The sequence below is a fragment of the Drosophila arizonae genome, chromosome 5 (assembly GCF_054131065.1).
Source record: "Drosophila arizonae isolate 15081-1271.41 chromosome 5, UAZ_ARI_1.0, whole genome shotgun sequence".
Classification (NCBI taxonomy): domain Eukaryota; kingdom Metazoa; phylum Arthropoda; class Insecta; order Diptera; family Drosophilidae; genus Drosophila; species Drosophila arizonae.
Window position 1 is genome coordinate 2,164,154 of NC_142925.1, and position 17,228 is coordinate 2,181,381.

Genomic DNA, 17,228 nt, shown 5'->3' on the forward strand with positions numbered 1-17,228 from the left:
AAACATCGCGCACTGTTGCTATCGATATGACCACATGTACGATGTATAGCAGTGCTGCACAGCGTTCAACATGTGCAAACAGCTGTTGCATGCTGCTAATTAAATATCAATTAACTAAACTAATTAAATCTGAAGCTTGAGTTTGTAAGGCAAAGAGTTTAGGATTTAAATAGATTAAGTAATTAAAGTAAGATAGAAAGGGTGTATGCAAAGAAAAATGGGAATTCAATTAAACATCATGCAGTCTGCACGTGTACTGGGGTGGTGTATTGAGTTGCGTATGTACATAACAACGACTGGAAGCACATTTAACAGTTATAACGAGGACAATTACAGTTAAATGTGTGCAGCGCGTAGAAAAATTGTGAATGCATTTCTCAAACAAAATGTGTGCAGCAGGTTGAATGTAACACAGTCACGGTATTTGAGCAGCGGCAGCAGCCACGATGTGGGCGCAGGAGCAGCAGCAACAGCAGCAGCAGCCGTTACGTCGAACGCTCTAATTAATCCACGAAAAACTGTGAGTGATTTCCACGAGCTCTACGAAGCAACCAAAAAGAAATTTCAATGTAAGCCTTATAATTAGTAGGCACTCTTATACACAGTCTATCTCGTTTATTATGTATAAGTGTTTGTATCGGCCTAATACAATTTATATATTTTTAGCTAAAAAATTGCCCGTAGATGTGCATCCAGATGCCGTTTTCGCATGCAACGAATTGGATCTCAGTGAGGTGCAGGTCTATGGCTTCGACTATGATTACACTTTGGCTTGCTATAAGCCGTTGCTGGAGGATTTATTGTACAATCTGGCTCGGGAAATGTTGGTTAAGCGTTTTCGCTATCCAGAGGATATTTTGGATCTGGAATATGAGCCAAATTTCGCTGTACGAGGCTTGCACTATGATGTGGAGAAGGGGCTATTGGTCAAATTGGATTCATTCTTGCAACTGCAATTGGGCTCAGTATATCGTGGACGCACCAAAGTCGAAGCTGACGAAGTGCTCAAACTCTACCACAATCGATTGCTGCCCATTGCCTATGTCGAAGGACCCAATAATAGCTATAGAGTAATTATCTGAAAATAGTCATTATTTTATTTGATATTCTAATCCATATACATATCGATTTTAGCACAATACCAACTCAAAAATGGTGCAATTGGCGGATCTGTTTTCAGTGCCCGAAATGTGTTTGCTCTGCAATGTTATCGAATATTTTGAAAGAAATCGAATAGATTATAATCCAGAGATCGTATTCCACGATACAAGAACAGCCATGGGCTCCTGTCATCCCATAATGCATGCTACGGTCATGAAGGATACGCAAAAATATATCGAACGCAATGCAAAGCTGCCCAAGTATTTTGAGAAACTTCAGCAGGCGGGCAAGAATCTATTCCTGGTTACGAATAGTCCATTTTCCTTTGTGTAAGCCAAGTTGGAGTCAGATGTACATAAATGCTTTAATATCATTCTTGAATCTTCTTTTATAGGAACTGTGGCATGTCTTATCTGGTGGGCGAGAATTGGAGAGATTTCTTCGATGTGGTCATCGTTCAGGCACGCAAGCCCAAGTTCTTTACAGACGAATCTCGGCCGATAAGGCTGTACGATGAGAAAACCCGATCGCATCTATGGGATCGAGTATTCAAGCTGGAAAAGGGAAAAATCTATTATGAGGTATACATATAGATAGCAATTTAACTGAAAGAGCTCAAATAGCTTAAGCAAACAGCCGCTGTTTTCAATTTGCATACCAAATGCAAAAACTGTAAATTCTTATAAGTAAATGCTAAAGCTGTGCAAATACCTATTAGAAATGTTAATTTGCATGACAAGTTTCAAGTCCCAACTAGAAACTAGAACTGGGAATTCAACAGGTGTCTTATACGCTTCTCACATCTGTTTGTATTCTGAAGAGAAACCAAAGCACACCTGTTGATCTTAATGAGAATTATATGAATACCTCCTAATCTTCACTGTACTTACCATATCTACTCCACAGGGCTCTGTACGGCAGCTGCAGGAGCTGAAGGGCTGGCGCGGTCATTCGGTGCTCTATTTTGGGGATCATCCGTACAGCGATCTAGCTGATGTTACCTTGAAGCACAGCTGGCGCACAGGTGCAATCATTAGCGAGCTAAACGTGAGTGTCACCTGTATATAACAGAGATATATCTGTATACCTTACCCAAACTCCTTTTCCAGCATGAGATAAAGACGCTGAATCGCGTGGATTTCAAGATGAGCGCCAATTGGCTGCAAATGTTGACGCAGCTAATTGAGGATACGCAGGATGATGACAGCGCGGCGGCCCAGGAATGTCTGAAAAATTGGATGAACGAACGGGATCAATTGCGGTTTGTTTAAGATATATACCATAAAATATTTATATGTATATATTGTAATATTACTGTACTCACGCGTTAAGCAATTTCCGTTTCTCTCTTGCAGGAATAAAACGAAAAATGTCTTCAACGAACAATTTGGCAGCGTATTCCGTACGTATCACAATCCGACGTATTTTTCACGTCGCCTATTTCGCTTTGCGGACATTTACACGAGCGACATTACGAACTTGCTCAAGTTTTCGACATCGCACACATTTTATCCACGACGCGGCGTCATGCCTCACGAATATGCCTCACATTTTATATAAAACACGGAAAAAACACAGGGTATCATCACTCTCCCCTTGTCTCGATTTCTCTCTAAAAAATTGTAGTTTAAGCTAGAAAATGAAACAAAAGTGCCAGCGTATGCTTGTTATTGTTGTTGTTCTTAGAGAATTTATTATTGTTGTTAAGCGTTAGCATTAGCATTAGCATTACCATTAGCTGCAATGCGCTGCTCAATAAAGTCGTTGTAATAGTTGACAAAAATCCTCTTCGTATCCGTTGGTAAATAATTGATGGCAGTACGCACAGCCTTGAGCTGCTCGCTGCTGCATTTGTATTTGCCAAAGGCTGTTAAGTCCATTAGGTAGGTTAAATGGCTTATATAGGTCATGGAGTCAGCGCCATGCTGTGCGGCTACGCCCGCCAGCAGGTAATCCAAAATGCGTGACAATTGCTTGTAGTCGCTGTCATCGAAGGTGGCGCCATCTATGGGAGAGTAGATGCGGTTAGAGATGTCGTTTTACAGTGGAAATCATATATGGAATTATTGGACAGAGTATGTATGTGTATATATTATATTGTAGAACAGAATTAAGGACGAGTGAAGCGGCCTTGTCTATCTCTTTCTCTCTCTTGATTCGTGTGCGTTGTCTCACTCACCTGCTTTAGCTGTCAGACAGGCCGCAATTAGCTGCTGGGCCAAGTGCAGTTTTAAGCTATGATAATCCAGCAGCCAAGTGTCGAGTTCTTTAAATGCTTTATACGCTTTGCGACGCTGTTGTTGTTCAGAGCAAAACTCGAGAGTCCTCCGCAAAATACCGAACCAGTTAAACAACTGTGTCGCCTGGCACTTGGAGCAGTTAATAGCCGAGTTAGACTCTGACTCCCACCATTTGAATTCCTCCCGCTGGCTAGGCACATATATGTGGGCACAGAACTCGCAGCGATAGCGATTAAAGGATAGCTAGAGTGTAGAGTATATATATTAGTTACACTAACCAACTAGATCAAATGACATTTACTTACAAAAATCTCATCAGGTTTGTTGCTAGCACATTTTATGCATTTGCAACGGAACTTAAAAGTCTGCTGCAGCTGCGCCTGGCGCATGGCGCAACTGGAATTCCTATAGTCCAAGGTATAGCAATTGAAGATCTCTTCATCCGCCTCAATTTGTTGGGCTGCCAGGCAACTGACCGCACGACCGTCGCAATGGAGGCGAATCGAAGGAGCACAAGCATGATTACAGAGGGCCAAATATGGTAAATTCAGCGCCGTTGTCAGGGCAACACTATCAAACTTATGCATCTGGCCTAAACTTAAATGGAAAGGTGCCCGCCAGAGCTTCGATTCCATCGTGTGACACTGGGAGCGTAGTACAATGGTGTCGCCAACGTGGCCATTGCAGAGCAGCTGGCCGGCACAGCGTAGAATTAAGGCAGCTATCAATAAGTGCCAATCTTCGCGAGTCTTGACTTCTAGTTGCTCATAGAAATTGGTGCATCTGTGTAGATAAACTTGCAAGAGATTTGCGCAGAGCGCGTAGTATATGAGCTCCTCGGCAGCTGCCTTATCCAGATGGCTCATCATGCATAAGCTTAGCAAACCCTGAGAAGCACTTGGCCAATCATAAGTTTTACTAGCCTTGGCCATTAGCAATTTCCATGCCTCTTGAACATTTGAGCCTTTGCCTAGCTCAGTCAGCCACTCTTGCATGTAGCAAAGCACCATTCGGAGAGCCAAGTGCGAGACGCCCAGCATGGTAAACAGATTTTTTCTGTAGCCAGCACATTCGTAGCTGTGGATCTGCTCGTTTAGTTGACGGCAGTGACGCGAGCAGTAAACCACTCGCTGATGGCATTGAGTACAGGGTATGGGTGCATAAAGCACACTCGCAGCGCACTGCTGGCAAATCAAACCCGGCTCGAGAGGCACAAAGCACGCCGTTTGCTCTTTGAATATGATGTCACCTGGTTGGATGGACTGCGTGGCCACCATGTGGCGTCCCTTTTCGCCAGGGCTGTTCGAGCTAAAATATATCTATATCAATCTAATCATATTGAATATATAAATTATTTACCCACATTTTGTGATTCCTTGCTAAGATCTGCAACGAAGGAGCTTGTTCACTCGTGAGCTCCTCTTTCGGCTCAGAGACCTGCTGCTCTTGTAGCTTTGTTAGCTGCTCTTGCAGCTGCTCCAATTGGTTTACATAGCCTGCATTTAGCTGTTGTTGCTCCAACCACGATAGATGCTCTCTCAGTTTCCTTACATCGCCCAGTTGCCAGGCACAGTGGGCCTGTCTCATTATTAGCTTATGCTGCAGTTTCTGGGGATAGCCATATTCAAGTGCACACTCACAGTCGTCGTAGGCTTCCTTGTATAAGCCAAAGTCCTGCAGTGCCATGCCTCGATTCGCATAGCCCAAACAGAGCTCCTCGTGAACATTCTCTGCCTGCAGAATGGCATGTGTATAAAAACGACAGGCAAGAAGTAACGATTCTCTTCGATCGCTCTCATTTGTCTTGGATCTCTTTGTATACACTGCATTTCCATGCTCTCGGCTAGAGCGCGAGCATTCGGCACAGGCCTTTAAATCGTGGACATCGTCTAAAGAGTCCAGCAATTCGTGGGTTAACTCATTGAAACGTTGCTGCTTGGCTGCAGGCAGAGTGTGCAACACCTTGACAGTTTCCAATTCATTTTGGTAGCTGCTAATAAATGGAACTAATTCATTTTGCTCACCAAAAACTTTTGATAAAGTCAACATTTATTCTGATTTACAATTATTAATTTGCAACCGGCTTTCAAAGCTAAAATCAGCTGTTTTAGTCCAGTGCTGCCCATCACCTATCGATATGCAATTGCAATAGCTGTAACTATCGATAGACGCATCAACAAAAGCAGCTGTTCAGCTATCGGTAATTAAGTTATTTTCATTTTTCAGCAAAAATGAGTTGTAATTAAATATTCATTTCAAGTAAAATAAAATATTTTCAACAATGGATTTACAACAATTGGAAGAGGAAGCACGCCAAGCAGCGCTTAAAGATATTCAAAATATGCTGCAACGTCCTGGGCAGCTAGAGAAAGTGGAGCAATATCGTCACCGCATAGCACGGAAAAAAGCATCTGTGGAGGCGTTGTTAAAGACGGGCATGCAAAATCAATTGGAGGGCGTGCGAGTGGGTCTCAAGCAGCTGGAGACATGTATGCAGGATGTGCGTGAGGTGCGTCGCCGCATGGGCGAAGTGGAACGACTGCTCCAAGGCGTACCGGAGATCTACGACGCCTTGGAAGTCGTTCGAGAGGAGAATACAAAGCATTCGCAATATGCAACGGCTATGGAGAATCTGAAGCACATCTTCAACGTGGATGCAAGTGTGCAAAAGACCATGGCACTCATAGACGAGGACAAACTGTTGAGTGCACATCAGTGTCTGGCCGATTTGGAAAACTCGCGGGATGATCTGCTCTATGAGTTGCACAAACAGCCCAAGCAGCATGCCTCCGATAAGATCACACTCAAGCGCCACTTCGAGAAGGTGGACCAAGTGTCGCAGGCGCTGGAGAAGAAGCTGCGCCTGATCATCAGTCGTACGCTGAACACGGTCCGAAAGAAACCAACGGTCATTGTGACTGCACTGCGAATCATCGAGCGTGAGGAGAAAAACGATCAATTCGCGCTGCAACAGCAAAAGGTCACGAATTTCCTGCCACCTGGCAGACCTAAGGCATGGCGTGCCATGATTATGGACGTCCTCCAAGCAGCTGTCATCACACGCATCGAGGGCTCCAAGCTGGAGGAGCGTGCAGACAACAAATTGTGGCTAGTGCGCGACTTGGAGATATTGCGACAAATTATTCTCGAAGATTTGCGCGTGGTTAAATCGTTATGCGTTCCCTGCTTCCCACCTCATTACGATATATTTAATGAATATGTCAAATTCTACCACGAAGGATTGTCCAGCTATGTGAGTCATATAATTCATTAATTTCATTTATATTACTAATTAACATCCCTGTCTCGCAGCTGGACAATATTGTGAAATCGGGTCTGCAAGGCAATGAATATGTCTCCATGTTAGCCTGGGTTATGCACACCTATCCAGGCGCTGATCTAATGTCTCATCCCGATCTGAATGTGGATGTACTTAAGCTGTCGCGTCCGCTGCTGCATCCCGAGCACTTGAAATCACTAGAGGATGAGTATTTGCAGAATATGGAACGCAACTATCAGGATTGGATGAAAAAGACAGTGGATTCGGAGAAACAGGAATGGTACTCCGAGCAGATGCCCGATCAGCGAGATCACTACTACAACAGTGCTGGCCCAGTGATCATATTCGAGATGATCGATCAGCATTTGCAGGTGACAAACACCATACACCAGGAGCTGACGTTTAAGGCGTTGGTGCTCAGCATACAACAGGTCGAATTGTTCGGACAGACTTATCTCAAGAATGTCATTGAATTGAAGGAGCATCATTTTCGGAATCGAGATCAAATCAAATACTTTACCCATTATATCATAACCATTGTGAATAACAGTCAGAATGTGGTGGAAATGGCACAGCAAATGAAGCATCTGTTTTGGCCCAAATCCCGGACGGAACATTACGAAGATTTCGAGAAGCTGTTGGCAACGTTTCAAAGGATCCGTGCACATGCAGCCAATTATTTGCTGGAGGAGGCCTTCCTTGATATGGAATGCCATTTCAATGACCTATTCACGGTCAAGTGGCTCGGCAGCAGCATCGCTGTGGACACCATTTGTGTTACGCTCGATGATTACTTTCAGGATTATAACCACTTGCTGCCCGCCAATTTTGAGATGGTGATCAATGAGGCTCAGAAGTTGCTAGCGAAGCGCTATATAAGAGCTCTCTTATCGAAGAGACTTTCGAAGTCCCGCAGCGAGTGCGATGCGATTACCAGAAAGATTAATTTGGAAGCTAAGCGCATTAAGCAGTTCTTTGAGAAGATTGCACCAAAGATTTCGCTGAGCGATTCCCCCTTGGATTTGATAACAACTCTATCCGCTCTCATAGTCGCGGACATTGAGTTGCTCGCATTGGATTTACATACGCTGCTGGGCAGTTATCCTTCGCTGACTGAGGATCACTTGGTGCGCCTCTTCTACATCCGCAATGATGTAAAGGCCGCCGAGGTGCGAGAGAAGGTTCAGGATGCGATGAAGTCCAAGAAGTCCATGGTCAGCATTGCCAAGCAGGATTGCATATTCAAGGAGATCGTATTTAGCGATAAGCTGTGGTAGAAGACCCAATAGTTATAGCAATATAAGTATAAATATTTCACTCATACAACTTATAAAACTGTGCTACAAATATTTAGCTATGAGCTATGTCGTATAAGTACGTTACTAATGCATACTTATACGTATGTTGTTTTTATAGAGTATGAGATTTAAACTTATATGTAGCAGGCATATTTTGTTTATGATATGATAAGCTTGCTACGTATACTTAATCATAGTCTTATACACTACTTATAAAACTAGACCCTTCCTCCACCCCCCTTCTACACCACAACGCAACAGCGCTCATTCATCATTCCATGTCCAAACGCCGGTCAGCTGGTTATTCGCCTTGGCGCGCTTTGCTAGATGAGCTTTCATACCGATGAAAGCTCTCGCTCTCTGTCTCTCGCCCAGCATGGGCAGAGCATGCACAGTGGCGTAACAGTGAAAGTTTGTCTAGCAGAAACTTTGGCTGGGCAGTGTGGGCTGCCCGGTTGGAGCTGTGTGCGTACGCCACTGGCGCAGCATAAGCATTGTGGAGCAGCACGTTTCCATATGATTTTCAGTTTTGTTTGTGCGCTTGACTCTGCAGCAGAGCGCAGAGCTCACAGAATAATTTTAAACATTAATGTGTAGTGAATTTTATAACTATATATATACATATACAATATTATAAATGCTGGATTTATAAAATATAGCTAATATCAAATAAAATATTAATAAAGAAACGACAAAAACCTACAAATATTTGGTGAGTGAGACACGCGACACCAACTGAAGCTTTTTATGTGACTACATAAACACATGAATACATACATACATACTTATATCTATGTTTGCATGATTGTGTTAGCAAACGTGTGCAGTTTTTGTGTTTTGGTTATAATTTTATGCATTGCTCTTGAACCTTGAAAAGTTTTTGGTCATTTTGTCAAATCTATACTACAAACATATAAAATCAATGCTGCGCTCTCTGTCTAACAGCAGTCGTCAAAGCAGCGCGTGCTCCTCTGTCTTTGTGTGTGTGTGAAGGCATTGTATAAGCGGCTATTGGTATTGGTGCTGTGAGGGGGTTGCTAACTAGAAAACTGGCTGCCTGGTCCAGGCTGGTCAAACGAGATGCAAAGGCTAAAGCATTTCCAATGTACCGTAAATCCACACACACACACACACACATGACGATATTATGTTCTATTTATAAATGCATGTTGAACTCTATATGTTCATGCGTGTACTAGAGCGAGTTCCATGTGCTCTCCCTCTCACTCTCTGACTGTCATTAGAGCACGTTGCGCGTGGTTGTGCTTATCAGCAAACACAATTTCAAATAAATTCTTACAGCTGTTTTTAGTTGCACTTTGCCATCGCGCCATCTGCAGTTTGTTTTTGTTTACTCTCTTTGTATTTTCTTAGGCAACTAACACCATTGCAAAAGCAACTGCGCAAGCTAATAGGCAGACGGAATTCCCATCGAACGGCATTTGATGGCGCACGTGTCGCATTGCAATGCTGAGACACAAACCCAAACAGACATAGACAAAACACATGCATATACTATTACGGTATAGCCGGCTTTTTATGGCAAGTGGAGGTGTTGGGTATGATGGGTTTTAGGGAAAGTTTGTCACAGAAGACTAGATTATTTTTATTTCATTTTTATTAGCTTCCTAGAAAATAATGTATTTATCAACTAAATCTTAGAAATTGCTTAGGTTTATATTAATAATATAAAGTTTTAGGTACCTCAAGTTGGCCTTTTGAAAATTGATTACAGTTATCATTTATACTCCAAATTTTAAATTACACCTCAGATTAAACAAAATTAAATGGAGTTGAGAAATGGATTTTTAGAATTAGGTTTAGTTTAGCTAAAGCTCGGCTTAAGCGTTTCTTTGGGTTAGTTAATAATGTAATGCTTTACTCTATACTGATGGGTTGTACTATAGTAATCAACTTTCTCTATGCTCGGATTGCAACTACATCAAATGTTTCACTTTTCCACAATTTTGCAGTTTACTATTAGCAACTACTCAAATTTATAGGCTAAATTCTAATTTTCAAAATATTTACAGGGTATATAGTCTGCGATTAGTTAAGTTTGGGCTGACTTTGTGCTAACGTAATTTCCTTAATTGAAGATCAAAGATCTTTATTGTACGCTTATCTCATTTAATTGAAAAAATTCATGAGATCATTCACTCCTTCTCTGCTACTTCTCCATCCATCATCACACATCCTAGTTGAGTCTAGTTTTCCAACACTTACATTCAGTTTCTTTGCAGATCTTGATTGCTTCATTCATATACATATAGTAAGCTATGAGTAAATCGCATCGGGATCTAAAGATCGTTGTCATCGGTGCCGGAGCATCGGGCGTTGCCTGTGCGACGAAACTTCTGGAGTATGGCTTTCAGAATGTTCTCATCGTGGAGGCCGAGTCCCGTTTGGGCGGTCGCATACACACAATACCTTTCGCCGAGAATGTGATTGATCTCGGGGCGCAGTGGTGTCATGGGGAGCAGGATAACATAGTCTATCAGCTGGCCAGCCAAAAGGACCTACTGGAGTCCACTGGTCCGGTCTATGAGAACTATCAATGTGTGCGCAGCAACCGGGAGGTATTACCCGATAACGTGGCCAACAGGCTAAAGGCAATTGTGGGCGACTCTCTGGTTAGCCGTCAGATGGAGCTGCAGCATTGCAGCGGTTCCCTGGGCAGTTATCTGACCAATAAATTTTATGAAATGCTACGCCGACCCGAGAATGCCGATATAGATAAAGTTTTGGCTAACGAGTTCTTTGATAACTATCAAAAGTTCGAAAACTCCGTGGAGGCCTCCGATAGTCTCGAGGAGGTGTCGGGTCGTGGCTACTTGGACTATTGGGAGTGCGAAGGCGACATATTGCTCAATTGGAAAGACAAAGGATTTGTGGAGCTGCTCCGCCTGCTCACACGCAGTCGAGAGCTGCAAACGTCCTCGGATCTCGGCGTACTGGAACAGCGAGTGTTATTCAATCGTGCCGTTAAAAAGATACTCTGGAATCGCAACGATTCTCGCGTGGAGCTGCAGTTGAGCAACGGGGAATGCTGCCTAGCAGATCATGTGATTGTGACCGTATCCCTGGGTGTGCTCAAGGAACAACACTTACAGATGTTTGACCCACAGCTGCCAGTTGCCAAGCAGCGCGCCATCCAAGGCTTAGCCTTTGGCACGGTTAACAAAATCTTCGTGGAGTTTTTGGAGCCATTTTGGCCCGAGGACTGGACGGGCTTCACTCTGCTATGGCGGGAGGAGGATCTGGGTGATATACGGAATACGTCACGTGCCTGGCTGGAGGATGTCTTCGGCTTCTACAGAGTTAGCTATCAGCCGCGCGTCCTGGCTGGTTGGATCATCAACGCGAGTGGCAGGCACATGGAGTCCCTGGATCGTAATGAAGTGCTCGCTGGCTGTATGTATCTGTTTCGTCGCTTCCTGCATTGGGATATACCGGACCCGGTCAGCTTTTGCACCTCCGCCTGGTATACAAACCCGAATTTCCGTGGCTCGTACTCCTTCCGTTCCATGGACACGGAACGTTTGGGCACTGGCGCCCAGGATCTAGCACAGCCCTTGACAGTGGTTGCCATGACACCTCAGTCGCCGGCCCGCAGCCGAAGCCGAAGTCTACCCCAACAGAGTCGCTGTGATCGACCCATTGTCCAATTTGCAGGCGAGGCGAGCAGCCCTCATTACTATTCCACGGTCCATGGAGCTGTGGAGGCCGGCTGGAGAGAAGCTGATCGATTGGCGGAGTTTTATGGCCTAAATGATGCGACGGCCAAATCGCAGCTATAGCGATCGCTGCATATTTCATTTGACAGACTCTTCCTGGCTGACTGATTGACAATTGACTGATTGACTGAAGTCATTTCAGGCAACTACTGTGGCCCAAACGAACCAACGGCCACCTACAGCTAGATTTTCATATTCTTCCCGGCTGATTGACAATGATTGATTGGCTATGTCCATGGCCATTACAAAGTGTTTCCCTACTTTATAAGTAACTGTTCAATGGCTTGAGCATAAACTGATTTAAATATAAAAAAAAAAACAATCAATCAAATTTAACTGAACAATACATCCTGAATAGACTCTAAGAAATATATATATACTGATGATGACAAATATGTATATATAGCTGATATAAATACATAAGCATGTAAAGAGCTTTACAAATTTGACTATGCACTATTTATCATAATTATAAATCTATGACTAAAACTATTAAATAAATTCTTGGTGATGGTTGACGTTGGTCATATATTGATAGATAGATACATAAGAGTAAATGATTGATGATACAATCTAAATATATATGACTGATTATACTCGCCAAAGAAAAAACTCAAAAAATCATGATTGTTTTTGTATTTGATTTAAAATTAGTGAAAATTTCATTTCTCGTAACTCTGACGTAACAGATATTTATAATATATACAAATTTCGTAAATTTTTTTATGGGAAGTGTAAGTAAAACGCGATTGCAACATAATCAGCGACAACTTATGAAGCCAATTCGAATTGTTGCAGTGTTGGTCGAAAAAGAACGCAGAAGGTAGCCTATCTGGGAATAGTCATGTACACAGGAGTCTGAGAAAATCTGATTTTGGACAATATGAGCCGAAAGTTTTGATTTTGGGCGCCGGTGTAGCGGGTCTTGCCTGTGCTGTAGAGCTGAAGAATAACGGCTTAAATAATGTCCGTATTGTAGAGATGTCTGATCGAATTGGCGGACGTGTCAAGACCATGAAATTTGCTGACAATTACATTGATCTGGGTGCCCAGTGGGTCTATGGAGAGAGTGAAAATTTGGTCTGGCAGATGGCAGATGCGGATGAGCTGGGAAAATCAGATGGTACGATTACGAACATGAATTGGATACGTTCGAATGGGAAAAAAATTTCGCAGGGGGTTGTCGACCAAATGCTGAAATTGATAACTACCATCTATGATAATATGGAGGACAGCGCGATTGATCCCACAATCACCTTTGGCGACTATTTGTCAAAGATGTTTGACAGAGAGGTGGAAAAGCAAAATATCCGCATTGATAAGAAGTTAGCCAAAGAGTTTATTGTTACTGTCAAGAAAATGGAAGGCAATATGGCGGATACGGATATGTCGGCCTATAACTATTGGAGCTTCAAGCCATGCGATGGCAGTGGCCTTTTGAATTGGCGCGAGAAGGGGTAAGGGCTAGGGGTTGACCAGGTGGGGGTGAAAGTCATATAGTCTAAAAAATTTAGGCTACAGGCATATACATAGATCCATCCGTCCCTCCTTCCGCACCCTTCCGTTCGTCCTTATCAACTAGTCTTTCTTACAGCTTCAAGCAGTTTTTGCGTCACCTCGTCGATGGCGACGACCTAAATGAGCATGGAGTGCTTAAGGACTGCATCGACTTAAACCAAAGGGTTCGTGAAGTCGAGTGGGATCGTCCAGATGGCACTGTGCTGGTGAGCTGTGAAAAAGAGAAATATTCCGCGGATCATGTAGTCATTACTGTCTCGCTAGGCGTGCTCAAGCATAGCTCAACGCTCTTTCGGCCCACTTTACCAGACGCTCATTGCAAAGCGATCAATAGCATGGGATTTGGCAATGTCTGCAAGATTTTTGTGGAGTTTCAGGAGAAATTCTGGCCAGAAGACTGGCGCGGCTTCAATGCCCTATGGAGAGAACAGGACATGCCAGCTCAGCCCTGGCTGAAGGACATCTACGGTTTCCATGTGTATGACCATCAGCCACGCGTTCTGCTCGGCTGGGCATGTGGATTCCATGTGGAGGGTATCGAGACCATGAAGCACTCTGCTCTAGTGGAAGGCGTTGTGTACATGTTAAAGCACTTCCTGCCCCACTTTAAGGTCAGGCGTCCGAACAATTTGGTGATCAGCAAATGGGGCGCTGATCCGGCGCACTACGGCTCCTACTCCTATCCATCCGTATTAGCCACTGAGAATGATACGGGACCCGAGAAACTCGCACAGCCGATCCATGTCCAAGTCGCTGTATCACGTCAGCCGTCTGACATGAGTATTTCCTCAACATCTCTAGGCCGGCCAATATCAGCGCGACCAGTATTATTTTTTGCGGGCGAGGCAACCAGCTCCGATCATTATTCAACAGTTCACGGTGCTGTAGAGTCGGGAATACGCGAAGCTGAGCGTATTATTTCCTTCTACAGGAGCTCAATTTATTCTGCTTATTCAAATAATAAACTAAGGTTATAACGGGCTACTACCAAAGGGGCTTACTATACTACCGAAATTTCAGAAAGAGTTGTTAAATTTTGAGTACAATATATAATATGCAACTTTACATGCATAAAAAGACTATTACAAAATTTTTTATATATATAATGATTTTTGGGTACTCCAAGAAGCTGCTTTTGCCTCTACTTCTCTCGCACGATTTGTGGCTGGAAATCCAGTGCGGCTGCCTTGCTTAAGGATTCGGCATAGAGTGGAAGTCGTTGGGTCATGCGGAAGCCCCAGAAGTCCTTGACCTGGCGGCACAGATTCAGATCCACCTCCGTGACCAGCAGACCATCCTCACAGCGAGATAAGCTCTATAGGAAAATGATGTCTCATTAGCTTGATTGCGAGTTTGATTGCAAGAGTAAGCTTACGGGAGTTCTGGAGCCATCGGGTGCCGCCACATAAGTAGAGCCATAGAAGGGTCCGAATTCCTTATGCGCTGCCTTACCATCCCCGGAGGTGTACTCGTTGGGAAACTCCTCAGTGCCCACTCGATTGATGGCCACTGTGAAGTAACTGTTCGCTATAGCCGCATTCCTTGCTTCTATGCCCCACAGGGGCTCCGAGAGGCGTCCAATCGTAGCCGACGGATTGAACACAATTTCAGCTCCATTCAAACCGAACATCATCCAATTCTGTGGATGATGCCGGCCGTAGCAAATGTTGATAGCCAGCTTACCGAACTCTGTCTCGAAAACGGGATGCCCGGTGTTGCCCTCAAAGTAGTAGGTGGACTCATTGAAGTCACCCACACGTGGTATGTGATTCTTACGATGTTTGCCCATGTAGCGACCACTGTTCGAGATGACAACAGCCGTATTCCAAATGGTCTCGCCGTGCTCCATGTCTCGCTCCAAGATGGAGTGTATGATGACCATGTTGTAGGCCTTGGCTAGCTCTGACATCATTTTGGTTGTCGGGCCATGTTCCGCCTCCTCGGCGAACTCGCACCAGGGAAACTTTTCACGTGTGCAGAAGGCAAAGGGCATGGCTAGAGGGAGGGGAGTTAGATTGGACATTATCTATGGATGGATTTGGCTGCACTTACTCCACGCCTCCTGGGTGCACACAATATTACAGCCTGCCTCGGCTGCCGCCTTGATCATGAGCTTTACTTTTCTCCAAATGCCCTCGCGCTGCTTCTCAATGGGCGCCGTCGTCGGCAGAGCTATGGAATTCTGTATGGCACCAATGCGAACCAGGCGAGGCTTACGCAGCTCCTCGGGACGAGCTTCAAAGCTGTAGCCCTTGATCTCGAAGCCATTCTGTTCGGCGGTCTGGTAGGCGCTCTCTGGCAGCTTCAGAGTGTTGCTGAGGGCGGTAAAAATGTTGGACACAGAGAGAGAGAGGGAGTTAGATTGGCATGGGAGTTGAAGAAAGATATCGTCTGAGTTCGAATGAGCTTCACAGAGCAATAGAATGAAATGAGGAGAAGAGAGAGTGATTTAATGGGAAAGTGCGGAGGAACATATATCAAAGAGCATGAGTGTGGGGGAGAGTGTCGGAGAGATGAAGACCTCTCTGAGGCAAAGCATATGAGAGCGAAGTCTTCGATGAGCGTATCATGGAACGTAAGAATGTGAGTGTGGAGGCGGGGTTGAGAGAGATAGAAACTGAATATATCTGAGCGAGTGGTCTGAGATCGAAAAAGAGTGATCGCATGAGACATCAGGTGTAGAGTGATATGAAATAAAGAGAGAATGATAATGCCCTTTGACATTATCATTGTGGAAGTGATTGTACGAGAGGGGTGACATATAGAGAGAGATGTTTTTATTTTCATTTCCACTGCTTCGTAAACAATGCGCTCAGCTTGTTATATATTTGATATATATATACGCTGAAGAATAGAGTCTGTTAGCTATCAAATATGTCGCATATATAAAGATATGCACGTATTATAATAAATGTAGTATAGAATATGATTATTCTTGTATGTAGGTCAGGTTAACTCACTTCTTTTTCTGTCCCTCCCTCTCTTTAAGTATTTTCATATAAAATAGTCACTGCATTTTTCTGTAAGAGTATTCAATCTTCATCACTGCATAGCTAATTTTTCTACAATTTAGAAACCTCGTATACTTGCTATACATATATGTACATCTATTAAATCTAAATTTAATTTAATATGTATGTATACCATATAGATTTTATTAACGAACCGCCTAAATGTTGAACCAGCTCTAAGACTTATCTGCGCTACGTAACTTTGTTGCCTTATCAGCTTACTGTGTGGCCCATTATTAAGCTCTGATTAGCACATAGATATACTATTCATATCAGAAGTAAAAATGACTTTGCATATGTATATATAGTTAGTTAGTTAGTAGCTAGAAATTTTTACTCACTCTTTCTCAACTCCATAGAGTATGCGTTTGACTTCTTTCAGCTCCTCGGCTGGCAAATGTTTTTCCAGACATTCGTCCAAATTTTTCAATTCAAATGTCGCCATAGTTTCCGGCTCCATTCGCTCTGTATGCTTATTTCGTAGTTGGGTGAATCGAAATAATGGAGGGAGAGACGTACTCTGCTTCTTCTTATTTTTCAAATAGACAAACGCCTGGTGCAGAGAGCAACCACTCGCGGTGAGCGTTAATCGCGGAATGATCATGGTCGATCAGCCGTTTTTAGAGATGAGCGATAGCAGACACAAATCAAACATTTACTTAATAAATATTTTACAGTTACTTGTGATTTTAAATTGAAAACAGATAAAGAAAAGGCTAATAGATGAGTCCAAAACTGGTGGCATTTTCTGGCTTTTCTAAATAATGATAATATAAGACTAATGACAATATATTATTCACAGCATATGCTTCATTTGAGAAAGCATATTAAAAAAAAAAATAATAATAAAAATAAAAATAATAAGATAATACATAAAAAAGTGTATATATTTATGTATTATTATTTTTATTTATTTTTTTTTATTTTAATATTTGAATTTAAGATCTAAGATCTAATTTAAGAATTTGTTATTATAAAGTCACAGTTATTTGTGACAGTCACATCTGTGATTGGAAACCACAAATATTACTATCGTTCACCTC

The 17,228-nt window shown here is 43.2% G+C and overlaps 6 protein-coding genes across 9 annotated transcripts; 4 read left to right on the top strand and 2 right to left on the bottom strand.

Moving 5' to 3' along the window:
* The first annotated feature begins 89 nt into the window (after positions 1-89).
* Nt5c (5' nucleotidase C) lies at positions 90-3,584 on the top strand. The gene is made up of 7 exons (XM_018011763.2): positions 90-569; positions 667-1,070; positions 1,135-1,430; positions 1,496-1,682; positions 2,008-2,148; positions 2,211-2,362; positions 2,457-3,584. The coding sequence occupies exons 1-7, from the start codon at positions 341-343 to the stop codon at positions 2,659-2,661; spliced, it is 1,614 nt and encodes a 537-aa protein (XP_017867252.1). The 5' UTR covers positions 90-340; the 3' UTR covers positions 2,662-3,584.
* On the bottom strand, positions 2,007-5,390 carry Smyd4-1 (SET and MYND domain containing, class 4, member 1). Of its 2 annotated transcripts, XM_089471547.1 has the most exons (5): positions 4,705-5,390; positions 3,647-4,649; positions 3,281-3,584; positions 2,834-3,106; positions 2,007-2,733 (listed from the first exon to the last, which is right to left on the bottom strand). In XM_089471547.1, exons 1-5 carry the CDS (start codon positions 5,388-5,390, stop codon positions 2,729-2,731), a joined length of 2,271 nt encoding a protein of 756 aa, XP_089327673.1. In that variant the 3' UTR covers positions 2,007-2,728. The 2 variants fall into 2 exon arrangements, with proteins under 2 accessions (XP_089327673.1, XP_017867255.1); XM_018011766.2 differs by lacking the exon at positions 2,007-2,733 and having other exon boundaries at positions 2,761-3,106.
* A 13-nt stretch (positions 5,391-5,403) lies between these two features.
* Sec6 (Exocyst complex component Sec6) lies at positions 5,404-7,981 on the top strand. Of its 2 annotated transcripts, XM_089471548.1 has the most exons (3): positions 5,404-5,541; positions 5,602-6,594; positions 6,654-7,981. In XM_089471548.1, the coding sequence occupies exons 2-3, from the start codon at positions 5,623-5,625 to the stop codon at positions 7,896-7,898; spliced, it is 2,217 nt and encodes a 738-aa protein (XP_089327674.1). In that variant the 5' UTR covers positions 5,404-5,541; positions 5,602-5,622; the 3' UTR covers positions 7,899-7,981. The 2 variants fall into 2 exon arrangements, with proteins under 2 accessions (XP_089327674.1, XP_017867250.1); XM_018011761.2 differs by lacking the exon at positions 5,404-5,541 and having other exon boundaries at positions 5,548-6,594.
* Positions 7,982-8,489: 508 nt separating this feature from the next.
* On the top strand, positions 8,490-11,978 carry LOC108616523 (spermine oxidase-like). 2 transcript variants are annotated; one of them, XM_018011764.2, is made up of 2 exons: positions 8,490-8,631; positions 10,163-11,978. In XM_018011764.2, exon 2 carries the CDS (start codon positions 10,199-10,201, stop codon positions 11,717-11,719), a length of 1,521 nt encoding a protein of 506 aa, XP_017867253.1. In that variant the 5' UTR covers positions 8,490-8,631; positions 10,163-10,198; the 3' UTR covers positions 11,720-11,978. The 2 variants fall into 2 exon arrangements, with proteins under 2 accessions (XP_017867253.1, XP_017867254.1); XM_018011765.2 differs by lacking the exon at positions 8,490-8,631 and adding an exon at positions 8,852-9,776.
* Positions 11,979-12,119: 141 nt separating this feature from the next.
* LOC108617304 (spermine oxidase-like) lies at positions 12,120-14,264 on the top strand. Its single transcript, XM_018013049.2, has 3 exons — positions 12,120-12,390; positions 12,455-13,113; positions 13,251-14,264. Exons 1-3 carry the CDS (start codon positions 12,382-12,384, stop codon positions 14,149-14,151), a joined length of 1,569 nt encoding a protein of 522 aa, XP_017868538.1. The 5' UTR covers positions 12,120-12,381; the 3' UTR covers positions 14,152-14,264.
* pyd3 (beta-ureidopropionase pyd3) lies at positions 14,201-16,922 on the bottom strand. The gene is made up of 4 exons (XM_018013050.2): positions 16,527-16,922; positions 15,227-15,489; positions 14,550-15,169; positions 14,201-14,489 (listed from the first exon to the last, which is right to left on the bottom strand). Exons 1-4 carry the CDS (start codon positions 16,787-16,789, stop codon positions 14,316-14,318), a joined length of 1,320 nt encoding a protein of 439 aa, XP_017868539.2. The 5' UTR covers positions 16,790-16,922; the 3' UTR covers positions 14,201-14,315.
* Positions 16,923-17,228: the final 306 nt, after the last annotated feature.

What these genes read in the sequence shown, in the direction of transcription:
- LOC108616523 (XM_018011764.2), top strand. Translation starts at nt 10,199, where the DNA reads ATGAGTAAATCGCATCGGGATCTAAAGATCGTTGTCATCGGTGCCGGA.
- pyd3 (XM_018013050.2), bottom strand. Translation starts at nt 16,789, where the DNA reads ATGATCATTCCGCGATTAACGCTCACCGCGAGTGGTTGCTCTCTGCAC. An exon ending in CTCTATGGAGTTGAGAAAGA is followed by an intron (nt 15,490 to 16,526) that starts GTGAGTAAAAAT and finishes TACCGCCCTCAG; the next exon opens with CAACACTCTGAAGCTGCCAG. An exon ending in GTGCACCCAGGAGGCGTGGA is followed by an intron (nt 15,170 to 15,226) that starts GTAAGTGCAGCC and finishes CCCTCCCTCTAG; the next exon opens with CCATGCCCTTTGCCTTCTGC.
- Nt5c (XM_018011763.2), top strand. Translation starts at nt 341, where the DNA reads ATGTGTGCAGCGCGTAGAAAAATTGTGAATGCATTTCTCAAACAAAAT. An exon ending in GACCCAATAATAGCTATAGA is followed by an intron (nt 1,071 to 1,134) that starts GTAATTATCTGA and finishes TATCGATTTTAG; the next exon opens with CACAATACCAACTCAAAAAT. An exon ending in AGGGAAAAATCTATTATGAG is followed by an intron (nt 1,683 to 2,007) that starts GTATACATATAG and finishes TCTACTCCACAG; the next exon opens with GGCTCTGTACGGCAGCTGCA.
- Smyd4-1 (XM_018011766.2), bottom strand. Translation starts at nt 5,390, where the DNA reads ATGTTGACTTTATCAAAAGTTTTTGGTGAGCAAAATGAATTAGTTCCA. An exon ending in TTAGCAAGGAATCACAAAAT is followed by an intron (nt 4,650 to 4,704) that starts GTGGGTAAATAA and finishes GATATATTTTAG; the next exon opens with CTCGAACAGCCCTGGCGAAA. An exon ending in CTGTCTGACAGCTAAAGCAG is followed by an intron (nt 3,107 to 3,280) that starts GTGAGTGAGACA and finishes ACTCTCCCATAG; the next exon opens with ATGGCGCCACCTTCGATGAC.
- LOC108617304 (XM_018013049.2), top strand. An exon ending in TTGAATTGGCGCGAGAAGGG is followed by an intron (nt 13,114 to 13,250) that starts GTAAGGGCTAGG and finishes TCTTTCTTACAG; the next exon opens with CTTCAAGCAGTTTTTGCGTC.
- Sec6 (XM_089471548.1), top strand. Translation starts at nt 5,623, where the DNA reads ATGGATTTACAACAATTGGAAGAGGAAGCACGCCAAGCAGCGCTTAAA. An exon ending in ACGAAGGATTGTCCAGCTAT is followed by an intron (nt 6,595 to 6,653) that starts GTGAGTCATATA and finishes CCTGTCTCGCAG; the next exon opens with CTGGACAATATTGTGAAATC.